This window comes from Arachis stenosperma, chromosome 2 (genome assembly GCF_014773155.1).
Source record: "Arachis stenosperma cultivar V10309 chromosome 2, arast.V10309.gnm1.PFL2, whole genome shotgun sequence".
Classification (NCBI taxonomy): Eukaryota; Viridiplantae; Streptophyta; class Magnoliopsida; order Fabales; family Fabaceae; genus Arachis; species Arachis stenosperma.
In genome coordinates, this window is record NC_080378.1 from 8,683,086 (window position 1) to 8,708,712 (window position 25,627).

Here is a 25,627-nt window from a genome sequence, read left to right on the forward strand (position 1 = left end):
GCTCTGTTGTCAGGAAAGACGATGTGAATCATTGAAGAGAGATCCAAGAGATACGCATTCAAGCTTGTTTTCATGTAGAACGGAAGTGTTTGTCAGGCATGCGTTCATAAGTGAGAATGGTGATGAGTGTCACATAATCATCACATTCATCATGTTCTTGTGTGCAAATGAATATCTTAGAATAAGAATAAGTTTGAATTGAATAGAAAACAGTAGTAATTGCATTAATACTCGAGGAATAGCAGAGCTCCACACCTTAATCTATAGTGTGTAGAAACTCCACCGTTGAAAATACATAAGTGATAATGGTGTTCATTGGCTTCGTCCCCAGAGGGGGAACCAGAATGACCAAGACCTCTAATACAATAGTAAAAAGTCCTATTTATAATGAACTAGTAACCTAGGGTTTACAAAAATAAGTAAATGATGCAGAACTCCACTTCCGGGGCCCACTTGGTGTGTGCTTGGACTGAGCATTGAAGCTTTCACGTGTAGAGACTTCTCTTGGAGTTAAACGCCAGTTTTTATGCCAGTTTGGGCGTTTAACTCCAGTTTGCAACTCAGTTCTGGCGTTTAACGCCAGAATAGGGCAGGAAGTTGGCGTTTGAACGCCAGTTTGCGTCATCAAAACTCAGGCAAAGTATGGACTATTATATATTTCTGGAAAGTCCAGGATGTCTACTTTCTAACGCAATTGAGGTGCGTGAATTGGCCTTCTGTAGCTCCAAAAAATCTACTTCGAGTGCAGGGAGTTCAGAATCCAACAACATCTGCAGTCCTTTTTCAGCCTCTGAATCAGATTTATGCTCAGGTCCCTCAATTTCAGCCAGAAAATACCTGAAATCACAGAAAAATACACAAACTCATAGTAAAGTCTAGAAATGTGATTTTTGCTTAAAAACTAATAAAAATATACTAAAAACTAATTAAAACATACTAGAAACAACCTAAAAACAATGCCAAAAAGCCTATAAATTATCCGCTCATTACTTGGGTATTTCGTGATTTTTGAATATAAAGGAGAATCTAGGTTTAGGATCTTAGTGAGGCATTCGAGTGAATCAGAGATTGAATATTAGAGTTTGTCCAATTTCCATGATGGCGATCTTTACCATGTGGGAAATAATTTTCCGATTCATATGGGGTGAGCATTATGGAAACTTTTCAAACTTGAGTATTCTATCTCCGAGGCACTCAAACGGATCACCACGAACTTAAATCTAGCTTCTCCTTTGTATTTAAGAATCACAAAGTACACGTACTTTTATTCGAATAACTCTACAAGTCCGTTTTCGGAGTGCATTCAACCAAATACTATCATCTTCTTTCTTGCTACATTTTACATTCCTTCCATCCCATACATTCATTCCATCCCCGCTGAAACTTCCAAGCCCATCGATTTTGATAGCCCTTTCCATTTTCTATTTAAGAGAATAGAATAAGAAAGAATGAAGTGGGCAAAACTGACCCGAAACAATTAATAACACTAGCTTGTTGTTGTAGTGTCCCTGTGAATCAACTATATATGTTGCTTCTCTAATTCTTTAATGAGCTTCATATGCTTAATATAAATTATGACACTAGGTTGTTGTTCTGGTGTCCTTGTTAATTCACTATATCTGATGCTTCTATAACTACTTAATGAGATTCGTATGCTTAATATAAATTGATCACAACTATAATTTTTTTTGCAAGAGGCGATTGTGGGTTTTGGGTGACTACATGGGTGAGTTGCATGTTCAAATGGTTGGATGAATCAAGTAATTATAATCTTGCAGTCTTGCTTTCTTGAACTGTCTTCACATATACTTTTGTTACAGTGATTGTTTATTAATTTTTAATATCAGGTAATAATACTCTACAATGTTACGGATGCCAGATGAACACATTTTTGAAACCTTCTGGCAAAAATCCCAGGAAGCAAAACCCTGCCTACAAAGTCATGCAGTAGTCAAATAGCTGAAAACAGAGAAAGATTCGCTGATGTTAAAGAAAATGCCCCTTGGGTTTCAAACTGTTATTGTTCCTAATGTTAAATTCTGTCAGTATCTAAGATCAACATATTCAAAATGTCATTGTTCACCGTAATTGAAACTATGATATGCTCAAATATAAATATGTTTATATTTACGTTTTTCGCTTTATATATAACATATTCATGACACATAACGAATGCTCTAAAACGGTACAAGAAACACTCGCTATATTTGAAACTGCTTTCATACACAGGGCGTCATTTCTCCTAAAAAAAATTTGTGATGACGATAGAAAATTCATAATAACAAAAGAGATTCACAACCTGAAAGTAACAAAAGAGATTTACAACCATCAACGAACAATTCAACCCTGGAGACTACAACCCATTCAATCTAATAATTTGGTTGGTAAATCAAATGCACTAAGTAGGGAAAAAAATCCATTAGCACAACTCTATTTGATCAACTGTATTGCATAATCACAATGGTAGGAACTCCTTACCCCAAATTCAACCACAATTAACTGCAACTAAAATACAGCAATGTAAGCAAAACACATACATATTATTGAACATAATTATCATCCTAATGGACATATTTACAGTTAACATAAATAACTACAAATTAAAACTCCTCAATACCAAGCAATGGCAAAGAGTCCTAAATTCAGAAGACTAATTCTTTCAATTGGTAAAAGTGTCCTCATATTCACAATTAAAACTCCTTAATGGACATATTTGCATTGCACTAAATTCAGAAGACTAATTCTTCCAATTGGTCAAAATGCCCTATGCATCGACGCGAACAATGCCATGTACGATTCTTGTTTGTTTCCACAAGGCAATGAAGATGGTAACGGATCTCGGACATCGTTCTGCACATGTGGTGTGTCACATTTTTCATCCATGACATCATTAAAGCATTCATAGTTTGTGAATGAATGTCCCTTGTCCTGTTGTGACTCCTTCACCTGGTTATGACATGAATATCGCCAATCAGAAACCATAATCATGCATAAAAGCATAATGGTCATTCATCGCAAAGTAGTTAAAAGGAGTTTTATGCATCACACCTGTGTTAACGAGTAGAGATTTTTGTTGAAAAATCCATTCATGGACGCGATGTCAATAGATTCACTGCTTTCATAGAGGCTCTGCTGTTTTATAAATTTTTTTTAAAACAACAAGAAGGACATATTCATTAATTTACCCAGTTCATGTGACGGAAATTAGAGATTTACATTCACAAAAATTACCTCATCAAACATGTTGTCGTTACCCTTCCGGTTCCTCATACCCGTCGCCGTAAATTTTCTTAATCCACCCTTTTTAAAAGGCTACACAAACAGAGAAATACATTCACATAGTTTAATGGTTTTTAAAGGGACTCCCACCGAAGAATATTTTTCCAGCATCAGCTTAGTTAGAATAAACAAATCGTACCTTGGTCTTAGCTCCTGAATGGTGTTCGGACTTAACTGAGAACGACCTTGAAGAATTAGCAAACCTTTCTGGACTAAAACCTGAGTCCTTCGCTGATGCATTGGTGTCTAATCGATCGCAAGGGTTACCTTGCACATTATGCTGCATCAAATCTGGACAGCGCTTGTAGTAATAACCGTACTTGTGGCAATTAGAGCATGCTCTCTTCTTCCTCCAATAAGACCTCTTGGAAGGGGCTCCTTTGCTTTTGACAACAAAGGGATCGTTGATGCCTTCCACGTTAACATTAGGAGTTTATTTGCCTTGTTTGCATGACTGCAGGTGGATAACTAACTTCACAAGTTCAGACTGGACTTCGTCAAAGTCTGGAAGATCCTTGCAAGCAATATCACACAGCTTGTTGCAATTCGATGCCAATGCAGCAACTCAAAACTTTAAGACCCTTTCGACATCATCATTCACAGGCATTTCTAAGCTAATAAATTCATTCTTTGCATTCTTTGTCCACCTTTTGTAGATCAACGAATCTGGAAACTCAAGTATGTTTTCGAACTTCATGGCACAGAAAATATGACTACATGGAATACCACGTGATTCAAACAGCTTGCACGAGTACGAGAACAGGTTCTTACTTCTATCGACTTCCACCTGTCGATCTTTGGCCGGGTCTCCGAGAGCAGTCACACTGAACTCTACCTTGTCCAAGGTTGTGCTTAGTACCTTGATATTCAAAGCCCATGCCCTCTGAATCTCATTACGAATTTCCTTAAAAATGTTTCGAGTGAAATAACATGATGCAGATCTTTCATATACCTCCAACGAGGTAATCATTACTGGCTCTGAGCACTGAGACTTAAAGTAAGCTATTAATTCATTGTTTCTATACTTCTTTAAGGCCCTATCCAGGTTATGCATGAAGTTAATGAGGGTGTTCTTGCGATTAACATAAAATCTGATGAGAGAATTTATACCTTCACACTGTGAGGTCGTCCTTATGTAACCAAAAAACTTATCTCGGAGGAAACAATGGGACCACATTGCACGAATTTCGTATGTCTTTTCCATCCAAGTACTCCCAACAAGGTTGTGCTTATCCAAAATGGCTGCCCATCTCTGATCAAAGTCTCTGTGGTCGTTGTTGTCGTATATAAGACCCTTAAAATCGCGTAGGAAATTAGGATTCTTTATATTTTCACATGCATTTCTCTGAAGATGCCATCCGCATAACCGATGGGTCGCATCAGGAAAAATATTCTTGATTGCATCTCGCATGGCAAGATCTCTGTCAGTTATTACTGCTTTAGGACTTTTTCCACCCATCGCTTCAACAAACATTTTCAGCAACCACTTATACATCTCTGTGGTTTCGTTGGATAGTAGGCAGGAGCCGAAGATAACAGTCTGCCCATGATGATTGCATCCGGAGAAAATGACCAAAGGCTTGTTGTATTTATTCTTCTTGTACGTTGAATCAAATGCAACAATATCTCCAAAGCAGTGATAGTCGACAATTGACTGCCCATCTGCCCAAAAAATATGCTCGAGCCTTTTGTCACTAGTGAACGTATACTTCCCAAAGAACAGCGGATCGTTGTTTGACTTGCTAATCAAATAGTTTATTACCGCATTGGCTTCCCCGTTTTTAACTTTTGACCGACGATAACGATCAATGTGGTTGTACAAATCTTTGCATGTGAAGCCAGCATGACGATATCCACCCTTCTGGAACGCAATATACCCAATAATATGGCAAGTCTTGACACCAAAATTATGAAGATTTTTTACTTGGACTTTATCAGTAACAGTGAGACGACGATTGGCCGGAACCAGATACGCAAATTGGGGTTGCGTCAGATCGTGGTTGTGAGATTCTACAAAACATGATACCTTCCATCTACCGCAGCGGTAGTCAAGCTTTACCCTAAGCCGAGCTGGACACTTGGTTCATGTTAGGGACCTTGCCTCCCTTGATCTATCATCCAGATCAAGATACCTCATATTCCTCCAGCCCTCCTTATTGCAAACAAGTTGCCTGCTAATGATTCTACTTTGATTATCCCTAACCACGTCGTCCTTCCTCATTACAAATCCATGCCAACAAGAATAAGCGTTATAAAATTGGCAAGCCTCATCCTCTATCCTAAACTCCAGGTTCCAAATATCCTCCACCATTAAATTTGTTATTCTTTTTACACCACAGACTTCTTCACTCTTGCTAGTAGAATCCAGCGAATCCACATCGTTGTCTTCAGCATCATCTTCTACATTCGGTTGATAATCGAAATCATCACCCAAATTATTATTAGAATCATTCTTAACATCATCCTCGTTTTTTGACATAATTTTACCCCTGCCAAAATTCAGGTTGGTGAACAAAAATGTGAATAAACAGAACCAATGGCAGGAACTACATAAAGCTAACCTAAACTACTTAAAAAAAACTACAGTCACCGGAACCAAGGCTACTTAACCTAAGCCAACTGTTTAAGAGTCCAGTATAACGTTTTAATTCAATGCCCCAAATCTAGCCACAGCATACAACTGGCAAATGTGAATTAAAATTCTAATTCCAGAACCTAAACCCAACACCATAAACAGAAAAATATTTAAAAGACAGACTTCCATTAAAATTAAACTAACCTCCATTATTAAAGAAATTGAAACGGAGATACCTTGATGTCAACTAAAGCTTAAAATCCAATGAGTAAAGAATTGAACTTCTGGAGGGAGACAATCTTAATTAAACATCCGCACGTGATTCGTAGCCGGCTGAGAAATGGGGATGGTAAACCCCTTCCACCTGCAACAGCTTGTTCACGATCAGATGTAAACTTAATAGGTTCACAAAATTCACAACATACAAGCACACAAAGGTCATCCTTTGACATCACCTAAGTCGACGCCGGAGCCCAGCCGATGGAAACAGAGTTTCGGTGATGGCTCCCGCAACCACAGAGTTCCAGTGATGGCTCCTGCAACCACAGATAACAGAATGAACCTGTGGTTCAAGTGAAGAATAAAAAACGAAGAGGATTAAGTCAGTGGTTATGTGCCTAGATCCTGGGGTTGAATAACGTGTTGAAGAGTATAGAACGAAAGGCAAAAAATGAAAGAGGGTTAGGTCACTAATAGCTATGTGTCTTCTTTTTCTCAAAAATGCATGTTGAACTTGAGGAACAAAAAAAGAATTTTTTGTATTAAGAAATTAATTTAGAATGTAAAATTTTTAATTGTAAATTTTTTCTAATACATTATATTGTATCAATATATAATAACTACTCATATATTATAATATAGTATATTCATACTATATATTCATTATGAGCTTTGACTTTTACATCTTATCGATTAATGAATCTTTGAAAATTTTTTTGATCAATAAGTATGATGATAACATCTAAACATAGATAAATTACATACAAAATTATGGTGAGTTTGGAAGAAATCACCATAAATCTAACCCTATTCGATAATTTTGTAGTGCTGTGTTTATATGGAATGGGTCCTTGTATTGAATACGCCTGTCAATAGCCGTGGGGCCTTAGCTTATCTCGTTAAGATTTCAACAGTGAAAGATAGGAGGAGGCACCCTAGCGTTTTTTGTTTTTTCTGTGAACTTTTTTTTTTGTTTTTCTTATGATCTTATATTAATTTTCTTTTCAATAATAATCTAAATTTAGATTTTAAATTATAAAAATTTTGATATTATATTATTATGTTATTTTTTAATTTTAAATTAATAAAAAATATATAAATAATTATAGTTTTAATATTTTTAATTATTACTTTTTCTCCGAAAAGAAAGGGGTCAAATTCCCTTTTGTAAGATCATCAAAAAAAGAAAAAAGTTGCAGCAAATAAAAAAGATATAATTTCTCTAGGGTAAGATGACAGTAATGGACTAATGGGCCTCCCTTCATCAGTCATCGCCATTGAAAGGGAAACGACAAACCTTTTTAGATGCTTGTACATAGAAAAATAATGTTGTATTTATATGATTTGTTTATTTATAAGTGTTATTAGCATGAGTTTTTTAATAGCAAAAACTAAAAATACAAATATAATTAATATGTGTTTGCATTTTCATATAAAATATTATCATTCATGTATTTTTTTATTAGTTTAAATATTTTAGAAAAATAATTTTAAGGTATATTATTCGAACTTGGATCATAAAAAAATTTAAAAAATAATTAAAAATATAATTATTTATATTTCTTTTATTATTAATTTAATTTTTTTAAAAATTATTTTATGACTGATAGACAAAAAGTGTATTTTTAGAAAAAAAATCTGTTCCTAATATACAAAAAGTTTTAACAAAGATTTTAATTAAAAAAATTATAAAAAAATTTAATTTAAAATTTCATTATATATATTGTGTTTTTATTAAAATAATAATTATAAAAAAGGACAAATAGGTCCCTGACCTTTTGTCCCGTAGACATTTTCGTTCCTGACCATTGAAAAATACTTTTAAGTCTCTGACCTTCACAAAACTTGGACGGCTCAGTCCCTCAGGGACTGATCCGTCCAAATTTTGTGAAGGTCAGAAATTTAAAAGTATTTTTCAATTATTAGAAATAAAAATATCTGTAGGACAAAAAGTTAAGGACTTATTTATCCTTTTCTCTAAAAAAAACTATTAACAATAACCTTATCTTATACCCTAAAGATGGTTAAACCCAAACTTTTATAACAAATTAAATAAAAATCTTAAACTTGGATGGAACACACTATTGTTTCAAGTTTCAACCTTGAAGGACCAAATGCACATTTAAATAAAGCTCGGTTTTAGATAGGCTTATTAGTAGTGCAAGTTGTTTCAGGTTTATCATCATCATCGACACCTATAATTATTGGAGAAAATGGTCCCTTCAATTCCAAATCATTAGGTCCCGCGATTTGATGAGTACACTGATGATGCTGTATATTCTGGCTTTTTATGTTGTTTTAATTTGATTATTTTTATTCCAGTTTATATATCTGTGGCTGTATGTAAGGTAGGGATGGCATCTTGATTGTAACGTGTTAACCATGCACCTCATGAAAAAAATAAACACACACACGTATATCATTTCTAACGATGAATATTGTTTATAAATTAATTAATTAAAGATTAATAAGATAAGTATATGTTGAAAAGAATTGTGAGATAAATTTATAGAGAAAAAGAAATACTAATATGTTTTGTTAAAAAAATTATTTAATTTTTAAAAATCTACGTCATAGTTTATTTTATTTTAGAGTAATAATAGTTATCGAACTCTTTTCGGTCAATATTAACTAATTTTTTAAAATTATTTTATATTTTAAATCATAATTTTTTAACCATACATTTTAAATTATAAATTCTAAAATTTAAAATCGGTTGATGTTGAAACTAATAATTTTCCATAATTTTTCTTTATTTTATTTGTTGAGGGTTGCCCTTTGCTCTAATTTTAAAGTGGTATTTAGTTAATAACAGTGACTACTCATGTATAAAGATATTTTTATACAAAAATAATAGTTAAATTATTGGCAATATTGTATTAAGTAATTAAAAAATAATTAAAAGTTTTAGTTTACTTTTTAAATTATTTTCTTAATTTTTAATGAAAAATTTTGATTTTTTATTTTTTAGCATTCTTAAAAAATAATATATATTTAAATTTTTATTTATTTAAATATTAATAAGAACATAATTAGAAGATAAGTTAAAATTCCTAATCACAACTCTAAATAATTTTGTTAAACATATTAGATTATTTAATAATTTTTAAATAATTTTTTACATGTATTTATCTTTAATAATAGTTTTATGAGAAATATTAGAGGCCAATACTTTTTTATAATATTGGTCAATATTTTATTTTTATATTTTTAAGATTTAAAATTTAATTTGCAAAACAACAATAGTGGCTTTAGACAAAGCGGTAGAGCCATATTTTGTGTGTGGTATCTGCAGTGGACCAGGCAATGAATCCTTTGTATATAGCAACGGTTCTTCTTCTACAGTTTTTTTTTTTTTTTTAACTAAAGATAGAAATATTCAAATTTGCGACCTGTTAGATGAGTATGGAGAGATTATCTCATTTAACTAATAATGTTTCATTATTTAATTTGTTGCAAGTAGCTAGCAATTTCACTTGGAAACAAATTATATATTTAAAACTTCTCTGATCTTTATTATTATAATTCCCATGATGGAAAAGAAACATCCATGCATAGTGATGGTTCCTTCCCCTGGTCTCGGCCATTTGATTCCACTTGTTGAGTTTGCAAAGATGCTTGTTCATGATGATGATGAGTTAAATGTGAGGTTCATAGTTCCAACACTTTCTTCTTCTTCTTCTTCTTCCATGAATTCCATTCTTAACAACTCTGATCTCCCACCAAACATAACCTTCACTGTTCTTCCCCAAGTCAACGTTGAAGACCTTCCTGTGAAGTCTCAAACTTCAACTCAAATACGCTTTGCAGTGAAGCATTCTCTTCCACTCATCCATCAACAACTTACCTCATTCATGAGTTCCACTACTCATCACATAGTTGCTCTTGTCTTCAGCATCTTTGCAACCGATGTTCTTGATCTTGCCAAGGAATTCAATCTCTTAACCTATGTTTTCTTTGCCTCTGGAGCTTCAGCTCTATCATTCTGTCTTTATCTTCCGTATCTTGATCAAACCGTTTTCTCTACTACTAATAATACTATGTCCTTAACAGAAACTGTGAATTTCCCAGGTTGTGTTGTCCCTTTTCAGATCAAGGATCTCCCTGACCCAGTTCTTTATGAGAGATCAAGTGAAGTCTACAAATCATTCCTCAATGTATGCAGAACACACTCTCTGGTTGATGGTGCCATAGTGAACACCTTCACACATTTGGAATCAGAAGCCATTGCAGCCATACAACAACAAAGAGAAGCCAATGATAGAAACACTGATAAAGTTCCTCCTTTTGTTTACCCAATTGGACCAATCATTCAAAGTGAGACAAGTAATGAGGTAAACAGGTTAGAGTGTTTAACATGGTTGGATAATCAGCCACCAAGATCAGTGTTGTATATCTGTTTTGGAAGTGGTGGAACATTTTCTCAAGAGCAACTCAATGAGATTGCATTTGGGTTGGAAATGAGTGGACACAAGTTCTTGTGGGTTGTGAGAGCTCCAAATGAATATGGTGGAGGTGCTTATCTTGATGAACAAAAAGAGGATCCATTACACCATTTACCATCAGGTTTTGTAGACAGAACCAAAGGAGAAGGCTTGGTGGTTCCATCATGGGCCCCACAAGTTGAGATCCTTGGTCATGGATCCACAAGTGCTTTCTTGAGTCATTGCGGTTGGAACTCAATTCTAGAGAGTGTTGTCCATGGTGTTCCCATGATTGCATGGCCATTGTTTGCTGAGCAGAGAATGAATGCAGTGTTGCTGAAAGAGGTGCTTAAAGTGGCACTCATGCCAGAGAAGGTTGTTGATAATGATGAAGATGGGATAGTGAAAAGAGAGGAAATTGCAAGAGTTATAAAGAGAATGATGGAGGAGAATGAAGAAGGTTTGAAAATTAGAAAGAGAATCAAACACTTGAGTGATGCTGCTGCTGCTGCACTCACTCAAAATGGTTCATCTACTAAGGCATTCTCTACTCTTAAACAGAAATGGAAAATTGTTTAATGACATTTATGTGGTGTAATATTATTCTATAAATGAATAATGTATGTAACTTGTCAAAACAACCAAGTTTGGGATCCTTATTTTTTTTTATTATTTAGTACTACTTATAAAAATATTTTGTCTAATAAGAATGCTGTACAAATTAATTAGTAGTAACAACATGCATGTATGAACTAACTAGGTTGGTAGAATAGTTAATTTATTCGTGTATTTAAATAAGTATCGAAAATTTAAATTTTACTTTATACATATAATAATTTATTGACTAACAATAAATTTTTAAATAGAGTTTAAATTCATCATAAATTAAATTAGTTTTTGATCTAATACTATGGACAAAAAAAAAACATTAATGTATACATTCTTCAAATTAAAGCAAAACAATTTCACTAAAAACTTAGATACTTTGAAGATTTACATTGAAGTCGCCTAACAATTTTGTTACCTAGTTTGCAGAATGGATAATACTATTACTACTCAAGGCCGAAATTTATATTTTATATTATAGAAAAATTCCCAAAAAAAAAAAGGGATAAAGATCGTTTGTCTAACTCCAACCAAGCTAGTTAATCTTATATATGGGTGGTTAGGTTAATTATTAGCAAAGTGCATATGCTCCACCATAAGGATAATAAAACAAAGGAGGACATATATCCGTATACACCTACTACGGACCTAGCTATACATGGTTTAATTATTCGATTTGTTTTTATAGTTTTATTAAATTTTTAATTAAATTTTATATTTTTTATTAAATTCTTATATCATAATAAATTTTATAAAATTATAAAAATTTAATAAAATATAAAAATTATAAAAATTTAATTAACAATTTATAAAATTATAAGAATTAATAGAATTATTAAATCACTACGTATTGATAAAATAACTATTTAAATAAAAAATGATAAAAATATTTTTTATGAAAATATTTTGTTTAAAAGTATAATTTATTTATTTAGTCATATTTTAAATAAAAATAACACTTTTATAAATATTAAAATCTAACCATTTAACCATCTAATCTGTTGTGAAATAAATAAGAAAGATGTTCTAAATATAAAATAAAGATATGTAAATAAAAGACTCTAATATTAATATAATTAACTCGATAAAATAATTTATATATTTATATGCAGTAACGTAAAGATAGATAGAAAGAAATTATTAATAGTGTATAAAGAGAGAAGATAATTTTATTGCTGTAAAGACAGAGAGAAAGGGAAGTATTTATAATTATATGTGTATAATTCTTTTGCCTCGTTCGTGCTTTTATAGGCAAACATATTCTAATTTTCAAACTTTATTAATTGTGCTATGTCATGTGAATTTGCTCCTTTCAGCATAGAAAATCATATCTATTTATAAATGAGCATTCATCCTTATCCATCCACGTTGTAACACTCTTCCTTGGATGCTCATTTAGGAATATGCCTCATTAAAACCTTACTAAACAAAAACCCAGTGAAAAAAAAAACTTTAGTGAAGGAAAAAGAGTACAATATCCTTTGTGATGGGACTGCCTCATTAAAAACTTTATAAAAAAAATCCAATGGAAAAAAACCTGACCAAGGGAAAAAGAGTACAGTCTCCCCCTTTTGCCGACATCATTTAATGTCTCGAAATCGGTGCATCCCAATCTCATGTACCAATCTTTCAAAGGAGGATTTTAGGAGTGACTTTGTAAACAAATCTGCCAGATTATCACTTGAGCGGATCTGTTGGATATCAATTGTCCATTGATTTTGAAGATCATGAGTGAAGAAAAATTTGGGAGAAATATGTTTTGTTCTATCACCTTTGATATATCCGCCTTTAAATTGAGCAATACATGCTGTATTATCTTCAAAAAGGACAGTTGGAGCTATCTTATGATCAATCAGTCCACATGATAACAGAATATATTGGATCAAACTCCGGATCCAAAAACACTCGTGACTTGCTTCATGAATCACTAGTATTTCAGCATGATTAGAGGATGTTGCAGCAATCGTCTGTTTCGTGGACCTCCATGATATAGTTGTTCCACCATATGTAAACAAGTATCCTATTTGAAATCTCCATTTATGTTGATCAGACAAGTAGCCAGCATCTGCATAGCCAACTAGTTGTGATTTGAATCCATAGGGATAAAACAATCCCATATCAACCATTCCATGAAGATATCGAAAGATTTGCTTGATTCCACTCCAATGTCTTCTGGTTGGAGAGGAACTATACCTTACTAGTAAATTCACCGCGAATGATATGTCAGGTCGCGTATTATTAGCAAGATACATTAGCGCTCCAATGGCACTAAGATATGGTACTTCAGGACTAAGGATATCTTCATTCTCTTCTTTAGAACGGAATTGATCCTTCTCAACTTCCAAAGATCTTACGATCATTGGGGTAATTAAGAGATGTGACTTATTCATATAAAATCTTTTCAAGATCTTTTCTGTGTATGTTGTTTGATGAATAAAGATCCCATTTTTTATATGCTCGATCTGTAGACCGAGACAAAATTTAGTCCTTCCAAGATCTTTCATCTCAAACTCTTCTTTTAGAGTTTTTATAATTGTTGGAATCTCTTCAAGAGTCCCAATGATATTTAAATCATCAACGTACACAGCAATTATAATGAATCCAGATGCAGATTTCTTTATGAAAACACATGGACAGATATCATCATTCTTGAATAATCTATTTTTGGCCAGATACTCAGTAAGAGGATTATACCATATTCGTCCAGATTGTTTCAGACCATATAAAGATCTTTGCAATTTGACTGAGTATAACCCTTGCGAATATTAATTGGATGGTTTAGATATCTTTAGTCCTTCAGGGACTTTTATATAGATATCCTGATCTAATGAGGCGTATAAATAGGCTGTTACCACATCCATTAAATGCATATGCAGTTTATGATATGCAGATAAACTGACCAAATAACGCAATGTTATCACATCCACTACAGGGAAATACGTTTCTTCATAATCTATACCGGGCCTTTGTGAAAAACCTTGTGCCACAAGTCGGGCTTTGTAGCGCACAACTTCATTTTTCTCATTTCGTTTTCTCACAAATACCCATTTGTATCCAACAGGTTTTACATCTTTTGGTGTACGGACTACAGGTCCGAATACTTCACATTTTGCAAGTGAGTTTAATTCAGCCTTCATGACTTCTTTCCATTTTGGCCAATCATTCCTTCAGGATCCTCAAAGAAATCAGATACATCATAATGAGTGGTGGAATTTTCAGCATCATTTGAAACAAAACTCGACTCTTTCCCCTTATTGTCCTTTTTCAAGGATGCCTGGTAAAGATCGACTAGGTGCCTTGGGGTACGGCAGATATGTGACCAATGGCCCTTTTCACCACAACGGAAACACTTATCCTCTGTTGATTTATTATGTCCAATATTTCTTTCTTTATCCCACTTCTGGTGAGATTCTTTCTTTTGAATATAATTCTTTTTCCTTCCATAATTTTTCTTATTATTAAAACCTTGCCATTTACCTCTTCTATGGTAATGATTTGCCGCATTTACTTCAGGAAATGAGGCGGCGCCAGCTGTGCGCGTTTCATGATTTTTCAAGAGCAACTCGTTGTTGCGTTCAGCAACAAGAAGGCAAGAAATTAACTCAGAATATTTTTTAAACCCTTTTTCTTGATACTGCTGCTGCAGGAGCACATTCGAGGCATGAAAGGTCGAAAAAATTTTCTCCAACATATCATGATCAGTTATCTTTTTCCAACATAATTTCATTCGTGAGGTGATTCGAAACATTGCAGAATTATATTCATTTATAAATTTAAAATCTTGTAAACGCAAGTGCGTCCATTCATATCGGGCTTGAGGAAGTATCACCGTTTTTTTATGATTGTACCTTTCTTCAAGGTCTTTCCAAAGATCTGCAGGATCTTTTAATGTGAGATATTCATTTTTCAACCCTTCGTCAAGATGACGACGAAGAAAAATCATGACTTTGGTTTTATCCTTCTGGAATGCATTATTTTCAGCCTTAATGGTATCTCCAAGATCCATTGAATCAAGATGAATTTCAACATCTAATATCTATGATAAATAATTGTTTACAGATATATCAAGAGCATTGAATTCAATATGAGAGAGCTTCGACATAATGAAAAATTTGTTATCTGAGTCTTCCTAAAAATTTGATCAGAGTCTCGTGCTGATAACGTGTTGTGAAATAAATAAGAAAGATGTTCTAAATATAAAATAAAGATATGTAAATAGAAGACTCTAATATTAATATAATTAACTCGATAAAATAATTTATATATTTATATGCAGTAACGTAAAGATAGATAAAAAAAATTATTAATAGTGTATAAAGAGAGAAGATAATTTTATTACTGTAAAAAAAGAGAGAAAGGGAAGTATTTATAATTATATGTGTATAATTTTTTTGTCCCGTTTATATTTTTATAGACAAATATATTTTAATTTTCAAACTTTATTAATTATACTATGTCATGTGAATTTGTTCCTTCCAACATAAAAAATCAAATCCACCCATAAATAAACATTGATCCTTATCCATCCATGTTGTAACATAATCTATGATCTAAAAGTTAAAAAGAAAAATAGTTTTACATAAAAACAATAAAACTTCGTTGTAATATGCATCTATGGATAATACATGATGATGTGGAACCGATGGCTAAACAGAAAGGGACAAACTCATGAATGAGTCATGAGCCTTGAATTCTGAGCCTCTGGGCCTCCACCATTATTAAGAAAGAAGACCTCTGATCCGTGATAATTTTACTCCGCTAGGACAAAATATTTTCTTCCTCCTCTCATTATTTCTCATTTTCTCACCTTTTATTATATGGGTCTCACCAATTATTAGAGACATGTTTCTATCTCAGTACGTATATATTAAGGTAAATTTTATTCCAATATTTTTAAAATATATAATTTATTTTTTATAACGTGTCAATTTTTAATAAAATAATATCTTTTTATTTTAATTATTAACTATACTTTAATAGTTTTTTTTTACTAAAAATAATAAAAAGATTCGAATCTGTGAATTTTTAAATGAATATAAAAAATTATGTCATTTGAACTATAATTTATTAATAATTATACTTAATAGTTAATATCTTAATTATAATAAAGTTAATTTATAATTAAATTATTATTCAAATTAAATCATTATATAATTTTTAAAACCATTAATAAATAAAATTCTCTTTTTGCTAGATCTTCTTCACGTAATACAGAGAGAAAAAAAATTAATCTGATTTTCTCTTAATATAATGGTTAAAGTAACATATATATATATATAAATTATTACTTAACAAATCAATCATTATCGATATAAAACATATATTAAAATATAAAATATATATTAAAAAATTAAATATTATATATATTTATAAATATACGATAATTATTTTAGTATTTAAGTTTTTGTATATACATAATTTTTTTTATATATATAAAATAAAATAAAATTTATTTATAAATCATTAATTTTTACGAATTTGATAAAGAAAATAATATATTAACCTTTTTCAATTAAAAAAAAATGTATAGAGGTCAGGAGTGTATGTAAATTGTAATAGCTGTTTGTACTGGATCTGAGAAGAATACTAAGTTTTTACAGCATAACAGTACAACCATTAATTTCCAATTTCACCCCTAATTGGTTTCTAGCTTGATATCTTGATTCAGAATCAAAACGTGTTTTCTACTTGGGTCATGTGGAATAAATAATGAACCAAACCCACCCACCTAGGACACATTCTTAATAGGCATATTAATTTCAGTGATGTTATGTGTACAAATTATTTTAGTAACTAAATTTAAGTTAGTTCATTAACAATAAAAGATATTATCAAAATATCACGTATATGTGCTTAATTAGAACGTGTATTATATTTTTTTTGTATTTTTTGTAGTACATAAATTTTTGTTAAAAATATATAAATTTCGAAATATAGTACACAAATTTTTGAAATATTTTACATTAAATTTTGCACATAATACAAATTTATTGATATAATTTATAAATTTTTGTACATAGTACATAAATTTTTAAAATATAGTACATAAATTTTTAAAATATAACACATAAAATTTTACACAAATTTATTGATATAGTTAGGAATGTTCATGTGATTTAGCTATTTACATAAATATTAATTCTAAACCAATTTATAATATAGTGTACTAATTTGAATTAATTCATAAAAATAAAATTAATTTTAATTTATTAAATTAATTTAAATTAATTTATATACTAAAATTAGTTTTTAATATATAAAAAATCAGATTCAACTCATCACTCCTCTTTCTCTCCACCTCTCTTCTCCCTCTCTCAATCTCTTTTCTTTCTCTCTATATCATTATTTATCTTTACTTTAACTTATTTTTTTTATATTTTTATTTTTTTTACTTTGGTACAAATTAAAGGTTTCTTGTTTATTATCCTCCTTATAAAATCTTTCATTATAATTTGGTCATAGATTAATGAAACTGAAATTATACAAATTTTTATGCATTGCATACAAATTTTTTTTGTGAATATATTTTATAATTGGATGAATCAATGTTTTAAGTATGTAGTTCTCTAAAATTTATATATACTATACATTAAAATTTATGTATTATACATCAAAATGAATTATTCTTAAATTAAAGGAGAAAGAGAGAGTGACGCCTGAATAATTTTTAAATTTTAACAACTTAATTAAATTTAATTTTTTTTTATATCAAAGATAAGGAAACTCAAACCTACGACCTCTTACATGAATATGAAAAAATTATGCTATTTGAGTTATAACTCATTGACAACTTAATTAAACTTAGTTACTCAAAAAACTTGGATACTTAATATTTTTATATTAATTTCAATATTTTATATGTTCATACTACTTTGTATAAAATTACGACTAAAATACATTCCTTAAATACAATCATATTACATAAAGACTCAACATTAGTGATTAATTAATTATTTATTAAAGTATAGAATATTTTTATATTTGTATTTATAATTAAATTTCACAAATATATATAAATACTTGATAATTAATTTTTTATGCTTATAAATTATTCTTATTTTTTTTAATATGACGAGGTTTTAATTAAAGTTTTACTTGTATAATAACGTAACGATTACAGCTTAAAGTTTCTTATATTACTTAAAATATAAATATTATGTATATACAAAAATATATGTGCTAAAGGATAGAATGAAAAATTTTATAAGAGACCAAATTAAATACAAAATTAAACAAATTAAAATATAATATAATTAAAATTAACAAAAATATAATTTATATATAATTACATTATATAAAAATTAATATTCAAAAATATATTTTAAGATCTTAGTATTTTTAGATTTGTTTCCAATATTTTATGGAATTAAAATCATTAGTTATCAAAATTTTGAAGCAATTTTATTTTTAATATATATGATCATATAATATTCTACCAAAAAAAAATCTTTTATCTTGTTTTAAAACTTTGTTTAAATAATTTTCATGGCTAAAAAGTTCATTAATTGATGCTGCTATCAAAGGAAGATAAAAAAAATTTAAATTTGTTTATTTGGAGCTTATAGAAAAATATCAAAGAATGAAATTTTATTAAAAAATTACAATTTTATTTTGTTTAGAGACCATCTTAATATTTAAATAAATTAACTTATTATTTTTATTTTGGCTTATATTTATTACATATGCATATATAATACATTTATACTATTTTATTTTATTTTTCAAAAAACTACTTGCTATTGCTATATTGCAATATATATTATACATATTGAATTTTTTACCTATAGTTTCTTATGTTTAATATATTAACCTGTAGTTAATCAATGATATACATATTATATATAATAGTAATTTTTTTAAAAATTAGAAGGATCTGAGGATCATGGTCACTTTAGACCTCTTTGTTTTGTCGTTGAATGTATTATTTAATTTATTTTTAATAATATTTTATATAAATAACTGATTTGATGATTAATTTTTTATATATATATTTAACATAAATAAATTTAAACGCATTGTTGGTGATATATGACCTCATGGCTATTGCGTTTCCTTGTGACCTCATTGTCCCCATTTTATTTATTTTTGCACCTGTGGGTCATATTAGTAGGTTCTCGACATAAATTTTAGAGGAATGTTAGGAGGCAATAATTTTGGTATTTTATAATCATTATTGGCTACTAATAATATTTTTAATAGTGTGAGATTATATTTAATGGTAAAAGATTATTTATTTTTATTTTGATGGTTAAATACTGATCAAAAAACACAAAAGTTACTGCCCTAGACTTTTCCCAAATTTTATTCATCATTTCTGTTTATCTACATTATAGCTAACGAAAAAGGTCAACATTATTTAGAATTTGATGAGCCCTTTATAATTATAAAATATAATATATATGAACACACTCCATACATATATAGATAAATATCTAGTATAGTAGTAGATCAGAGTATTAAGGTGCTATTGTAAGCTAATTATTGGGATTAGTTAAATATAACAAAATGAGTGTATATATAAATATAGTGGCAACCTCGCTCAACTAAAAAGCACATACAAAATTCTTCCTTTTCCTTCAATTATTATTCTCTCCGTGGAGCAAAATTATCATGTAGGCAACTCTTGCTCTTGGAGGACACTCACCTCTCATCCTATATATAATAAAGGGTAATATCCTTTCTTTATTTTTGCTTTATGTGATTTTTTTTTGTTTTTCTTGCATTTGATTATTCTGCTTCTTCTCGTCGATCTAAATACTGCCACTTTTTTTATTTCATTTCTTAATAAATGTTATTTTCTATGTTTCATTTAAAATATATAATAGCACACTACTTGTATAAGGCATACTCTTCTTATATGTGGTCCTTGTTCAAAGCAAAAATTAAGCTAGAGAGAGCTTGAGATAGAAGGAGCAGCGTGGGACTGAGAATTTGCTTAGCTTATTGACCAAACCACATTAGCTTCCATCAGGTCCTTCATTATTTTTTTAGCTTAGCTTGGAGTCATAGTTAGCAATATAATATATGTGCACTTATTTACTTTTTCTTTGTCATGTGAATATATAGAGATAAAAATTCAGGTATAGTTAATTTCAAATGAAGTTATTAAGTGAAAATTGTTAAATAATTTAATAGATTTAATTAAATTATTATTTAACAATTTTTAACTATCTACTTCACATGAAATTAACTTCTAAATTCTCAGTCAGCTATGTGCTTTGCACTTCTATTTGTTAGCAAAAGGCTTCTCTTACTTCTATTTCCTTCCCTCTCATCTCTAACTATATGCATATATGCTTATTTTCAAACACCAACCACTATTCTTATTTCAACAAGCACTGAAAAAAAATCTTTTCTATTACTAGAAGAGGTCAATTGTTTTATCATTATTTTAGATGACAAATTTATCTTCTATTTTTTTTTAATTTAAAAGAAAACAAAAATGTATACATGCAATAAAAATATTAAAATGGAATTGACAAATTCAGTGAAATTGTTGAATCACTGAATTAGTTTTAGATTGAATCAAATAATTATACAATTAGTGATAATTCAACTCCTTTAAAAAAATTAATTGCAATTAAATTGTTAATTATGAATAGAATATGTTTTTGATGGTAAATTTGGCATGTTAAGGTAGGAGCAGAGCAAAAGAACATGGCATGTTGTGTAGGGAATGGCATGGAACTGGAGCACAGAATTATTGAGATCACATCAGAAAAGATTGATCCTTTACAGTGTCCTGCTTCTCGTCCATGCATCTACAAGGTTCCTAAGAGTCTCTTCACTGTGAAAAGAGAAGCCTATACTCCTCTCTTGATCTCCATTGGTCCTCTTCACCATGGCAGAAAACAATTCAAGGACATGCAAAAACTCAAAAGCCGCTACTTCGATTCCTTTCGCGGCCGCCTAGTCTCCCTCCGGAAAGATTATCTTCTAGAGGAATACAAAGCCTTCCTCGAATCAGAAGAGACAACCATAAGATCTTGTTACCAAAAATCACAACTACTCGACTCTATCGAAAGCGATAGCTTTGTAGAGATGATGCAGTTGGACTCTGTTTTCATCATGGAGCTGTTCTTGAGAGAAGATGATGACTACCACTGCAAGTGCAAGAATCACATAAACAAAGAAGATGATTACATAACAACTCGACCGTGTCTCAGCAAAAGCATTCAGAAGGATCTGTTACTTCTCGAGAATCAAATCCCAATGTATGTTCTTGAGAGGCTCTATAAAACGGCTGCTGTCGATTTCAAGAAACACGCAACCTTTCTTGATCTCGCCAAAAAGTACTTTCAATCGTGGGACCCTTGTTCCGAACTAACAGAGAAATCCAAAGACCTCGACCACCACCAGATTCTGCATTTCACTGATCTGATCCGGCGCGCTTACGTTCCCAACCCGAAGGATCTGGGTTATATGAAAGATGATAATAACCAAAACCCTAATACTAATAATAATAAGAAGAAGGATCTTCATCAAGATTGCGGTTTCATAAGAACAGCAAGCAAGTTGAACCAGGCCGGGGTAAGCTTCGAGAAGGTTCGACACAGACGCCTTCTCGACATCAGGTTCGAGACGAGGCCCTTCTACGGCTACCTACTCTGCTTTGGCTGCTGTCCATTTCCATGGTCTAAGTTCTTCAAGGCTCGAATTCAGTTCCCGGAGTTGAGAATAGACCACAGAACTGAATGTGTTCTTCGGAACCTGATTGCGTTCGAGCAGTGCCACTACCCTGAGGAGCCTTACATATGCAACTATGTTTCCTTGGTTGATTCTCTGATTCACACCAAAGATGATGCAGAGTTGCTGGTTGAGAAGGAGGCTATTGTGCATGAACTTGGAAGTGATAATGAAGTAGCAACTTTGGTTAATAGTCTTTGCATGCATGTTGTGACGAATAAGACATGTTACCATAAGTTAATGGGTGAATTGAATGAACATTATAACAGCAATTGGAAGTGGACAATGGGGACACTCAGGAGGGTTTACTTTCGTGATCTTTGGAGATGTAGCTCTACCTTTGTTGGCATTGCTGTCTTTATATTCGCCATTTTCAACTTCTATCGTGTTCTTCGTGGATTCCCTTTGTTAGTTACTTGACTACTACTCTTCACGTTAATGATCTATCTATGTATGAATAAATCTTGTGTAAGCCACAATGCAAGTTACTTTAACAAATTATCCTTAATTAGTTGTATCTATCTAATAAATATTGGTACGATTTATAAGTAGAAAGATTAATAGACTATAGCATACATAATTATGCCTATGTTATTATTAATTGCGTTATATATTTGTAAAAATTTCTAGAGTTCTTATGGAATTAATACTCAAAAATCCCGTTACGTTAACAATAGGATTCTGCCAATTCCTATCAATTTTTGTTGGGCTGGACCCAAAGTCCATTTTATTTAAAAAGCCACCTCTTCGGTTAATCTAGGTTAATCCTAATGTCACTCCTTTACTTATAAATCTAATTTACCAATTATTTTACCGTATAGCCACATCTCCCAACTTTAGGGATGTCAATGGGGGTAGGCGGGGGGATGCCTCTTGATCCCCATCTCCACCTCCAAATTTACTTCCCATCCCCGTCCCGCTGTGGCAGAATATTATTTCCCATCCTCATTTTTTATAGGGTTTCATTCCCCGTTAAGACCCCATTCTCCATCTATCTAATAGTTTTAACTAATTATTAATTTCCATATGAATAGAGGTATAAGTATCCATTCTATATAAAAATAATAAAATTTTATACAAAAAGTCTAAACAACAAGATGAAATGACGCAATGGGGAATACAACGGCAAGTCAGAGGATAGAGAAGTGGACAAGGTGGGAGACGCGGCAACAGAGAGAAAAATGGATACGACAAAGTTACGGAAAGGAACGCCGCAAATAGAGAGCACAATGCGGTGAGGATAATGACACAGTGAGGTGTGACGATGCGGTGAAAAGGGAGAGTGGCAAGAGGGTAGCTGCAGAGAGGTTGGATGGAATATGGATAACTTTAGAGATTTCTAAATTGAAGAAGAGTTATACAAATGAGGATTAAGAGTTTTGGATATATATATATATATATATATATATATATATATATATATAAACTATTAAGACAATTCAATAAATTTATGAACTTCGGGGATTAGCAGGGATCCCCACTCGGATTCCCACATTTGCCTCGGAAAAATTTTGTCCCCCATTCCCATCCCACAAGAAAAAATTCCCACAGTCGGATTCCCATTCGGACAGTCTCCGCAGGGATCTCCACGTCTCCGGGAGTTTTGCCATCCCTACCCAACTCCCACCTTCAAGCTTCATCGTCGCGCAACCCCTCTTCAGTGGAGTCGTCGACGGCCGCCGCCGTCAATGGTAGTCAACGCCGCCGGAACGCTAGCCAGCGACCCTCGCGAGTTGCTCCTCGCAGTCGCCCCAGCGCCACCACCCCCTGCATGTCGCCGTCGGCCCCCTTTTGAAGACGCATCCATCCGCGGTGGAAGTCTCCCTGCATCGTCGAAGCACTAGCAAGCGCCGCTGCTGTTTGCCCTGCACAGCCCTTGCCAGCGACGCTCCCAGCCTCGCCTCCGAGACCGTACCGCAGGGTGTCCCTCCTCCGCCGCCATTGTCGCGTTTATAGGTTAGTGGTAATTCATGATTGTGATAAACAGAGATTGTTTCTGGTTTTTCTTGGGTGCATGTCACAGGGTTTCACTTTCATACAACATTATTCCTTTGATTTTGTGAATGCTAATTTTATGTAATTTTAGAAGAATTGATATATGAGTTGAATTTAATTGTTAGCATGAAATTGGTTTATTATGAGACCCACAACTTCTGAATCAAGATTATGCTTCAATAATCTACCTTGAAAAGAAGTGGATCTGCAAATAGAAAGTAGTTATATATATATAATTTCTAATTTCCTTCTTTAGGCGAATGATAAACAAATTAATTTGTGCGTGTAATGATATATGGACCTTAAGGACACACAAACCTAGATGTAGATGTCTACGAAGGATTGATGTATAACGAATAATAAAAATAACTATAACTAATTTTTTAACTTTTCCATTAAGATAACTTTTAGATCCATTGTGTGCCTGCTATAGTTCATAGGAATGTGAAGAGCAATAACATATTGCTTGATCATGAGTTTAGGCCTCATGATGTTTTGGGCTTGCTGAGATCTTGCAGCGTGAGGCTGGTGAGAGAGGTGCTGGTGTTGGTGCCGGTGACATGTCCAGGGTTGCTGGATCATATGGTTACATTGCCTCGAGTAAATTTTTTGGAAAATTTTTGGATATTATTCAAATTGATCACCACATATGTAGATTTTTTTGTTTTCATAGTCCATACTCTTAATTGGTAAACACAAAAGCTAGTTACAAGCTAAAATCTGTCATTATCTAAGTGTTAGAACTTAGAATTGTGTAGTAGCATTTGCATTTAGAATTCAGATAATAACAAAAAAATGAGGCTTTATTATTTGGTGCATAAGCTATCAGTGTAGTGTATATTGGGGTCATTGATTCAAGAGAATCAATAATTGACATCACCATTCAAGGGGAAGTAATGACCACCATGAATCATGACAAGTATCTAGCAGCTCAGTTTAGACTATTAGGATATGTCAATTTGAGTAAGGTTCAAGTTATTTGTTTTAGAAAACTTTATTGCTAATATCTACCTAGTTGATCCACTTGCAGAATATGCTTATACGTTCTATATGCTTATGATGAGATGTTAAATTAGTCATGAATGGCTAGTCTTTGTTTATAAACATGGTGAATTTTTTTTGTTATTGATTTAGGGGCAAAGTAAGAACTTGTAAATGGGTAATCATATGGTGCTTGACATAAAGTCCTAAGAGAAGGTTTGTTCCAATTTTTTGAGAGATGCATAGATGAAGAAGAAATAAAAGATTGTGCAGTATAAAGAATTTTTTTATAGGACTTTTGTCTAACCTGATTTTACAAATGATGAGATGCTAAAAAAATTGTTGAAAGCCAACTTATATGTTTTTTGGAATGAGAAGTACAATGTCATAACATTTTCTTGTGCCCTTTGAATTCATTTAGGAGAAATGGAACTAATTTGGTAGAGCCATTATTTTTGGTTAAATTATTCTATTATAGTTTCTTAAGATGCTTTGTTTTATTAATTAACATACAAGGAGAAGTTGTTAAAAAGGAAAATAATCATTTATGCATTTTTTGTATTAATTTAAATTTTTTAAAAAAATAATTTTATGACAAATTTATATTTTTGTTTTTAATTAACCTCAATGGTGTTTGCTTTGTTTGATGTACTTTGAATTTAGTAACCAATAAAATTACAGAATAATATTGTAAATCTTTTTATAATAATTAATTCAAAGATTCAAAATGTTACAAATTCTTAATTAAATATGTAGAACTTTATCTTTAGAACTTACAGAATCATACCCACTGTACATATCTAATTTTTTTGATATGTTAAGGAGTGCTTATTCAGGTATGCTTTTGTTGAACATTTATTTT

General features: G+C 31.6%; 3 protein-coding genes across 6 annotated transcripts; 2 read left to right on the forward strand and 1 right to left on the reverse strand.

Annotated features, from left to right (window-relative positions):
• Window positions 1–2,754: 2,754 nt before the first annotated feature.
• Window positions 2,755–5,758, reverse strand: LOC130962478 (protein FAR1-RELATED SEQUENCE 5-like). The gene is made up of 5 exons (XM_057888686.1): window positions 5,412–5,758; window positions 4,006–5,339; window positions 3,419–3,690; window positions 3,232–3,312; window positions 2,755–2,946 (listed from the first exon to the last, which is right to left on the reverse strand). The coding sequence occupies exons 1-5, from the start codon at window positions 5,756–5,758 to the stop codon at window positions 2,755–2,757; spliced, it is 2,226 nt and encodes a 741-aa protein (XP_057744669.1).
• Window positions 5,759–9,484: 3,726 nt separating this feature from the next.
• LOC130960239 (hydroquinone glucosyltransferase-like) lies at window positions 9,485–11,166 on the forward strand. The gene has a single exon (XM_057885584.1). It carries the CDS (start codon window positions 9,604–9,606, stop codon window positions 11,074–11,076), a length of 1,473 nt encoding a protein of 490 aa, XP_057741567.1. The 5' UTR covers window positions 9,485–9,603; the 3' UTR covers window positions 11,077–11,166.
• Window positions 11,167–19,571: 8,405 nt separating this feature from the next.
• LOC130962222 (UPF0481 protein At3g47200-like) lies at window positions 19,572–22,350 on the forward strand. Of its 4 annotated transcripts, none has more exons than XM_057888369.1 (3): window positions 19,628–19,771; window positions 19,929–20,074; window positions 20,740–22,350. In XM_057888369.1, exon 3 carries the CDS (start codon window positions 20,761–20,763, stop codon window positions 22,207–22,209), a length of 1,449 nt encoding a protein of 482 aa, XP_057744352.1. In that variant the 5' UTR covers window positions 19,628–19,771; window positions 19,929–20,074; window positions 20,740–20,760; the 3' UTR covers window positions 22,210–22,350. The 4 variants fall into 4 exon arrangements, with proteins under 4 accessions (XP_057744351.1, XP_057744352.1, XP_057744353.1 ...); XM_057888370.1 differs by having other exon boundaries at window positions 19,980–20,074; XM_057888368.1 differs by lacking the exon at window positions 19,929–20,074 and having other exon boundaries at window positions 19,572–19,771; window positions 20,740–22,348.
• The last annotated feature ends 3,277 nt before the right edge of the window (window positions 22,351–25,627 follow it).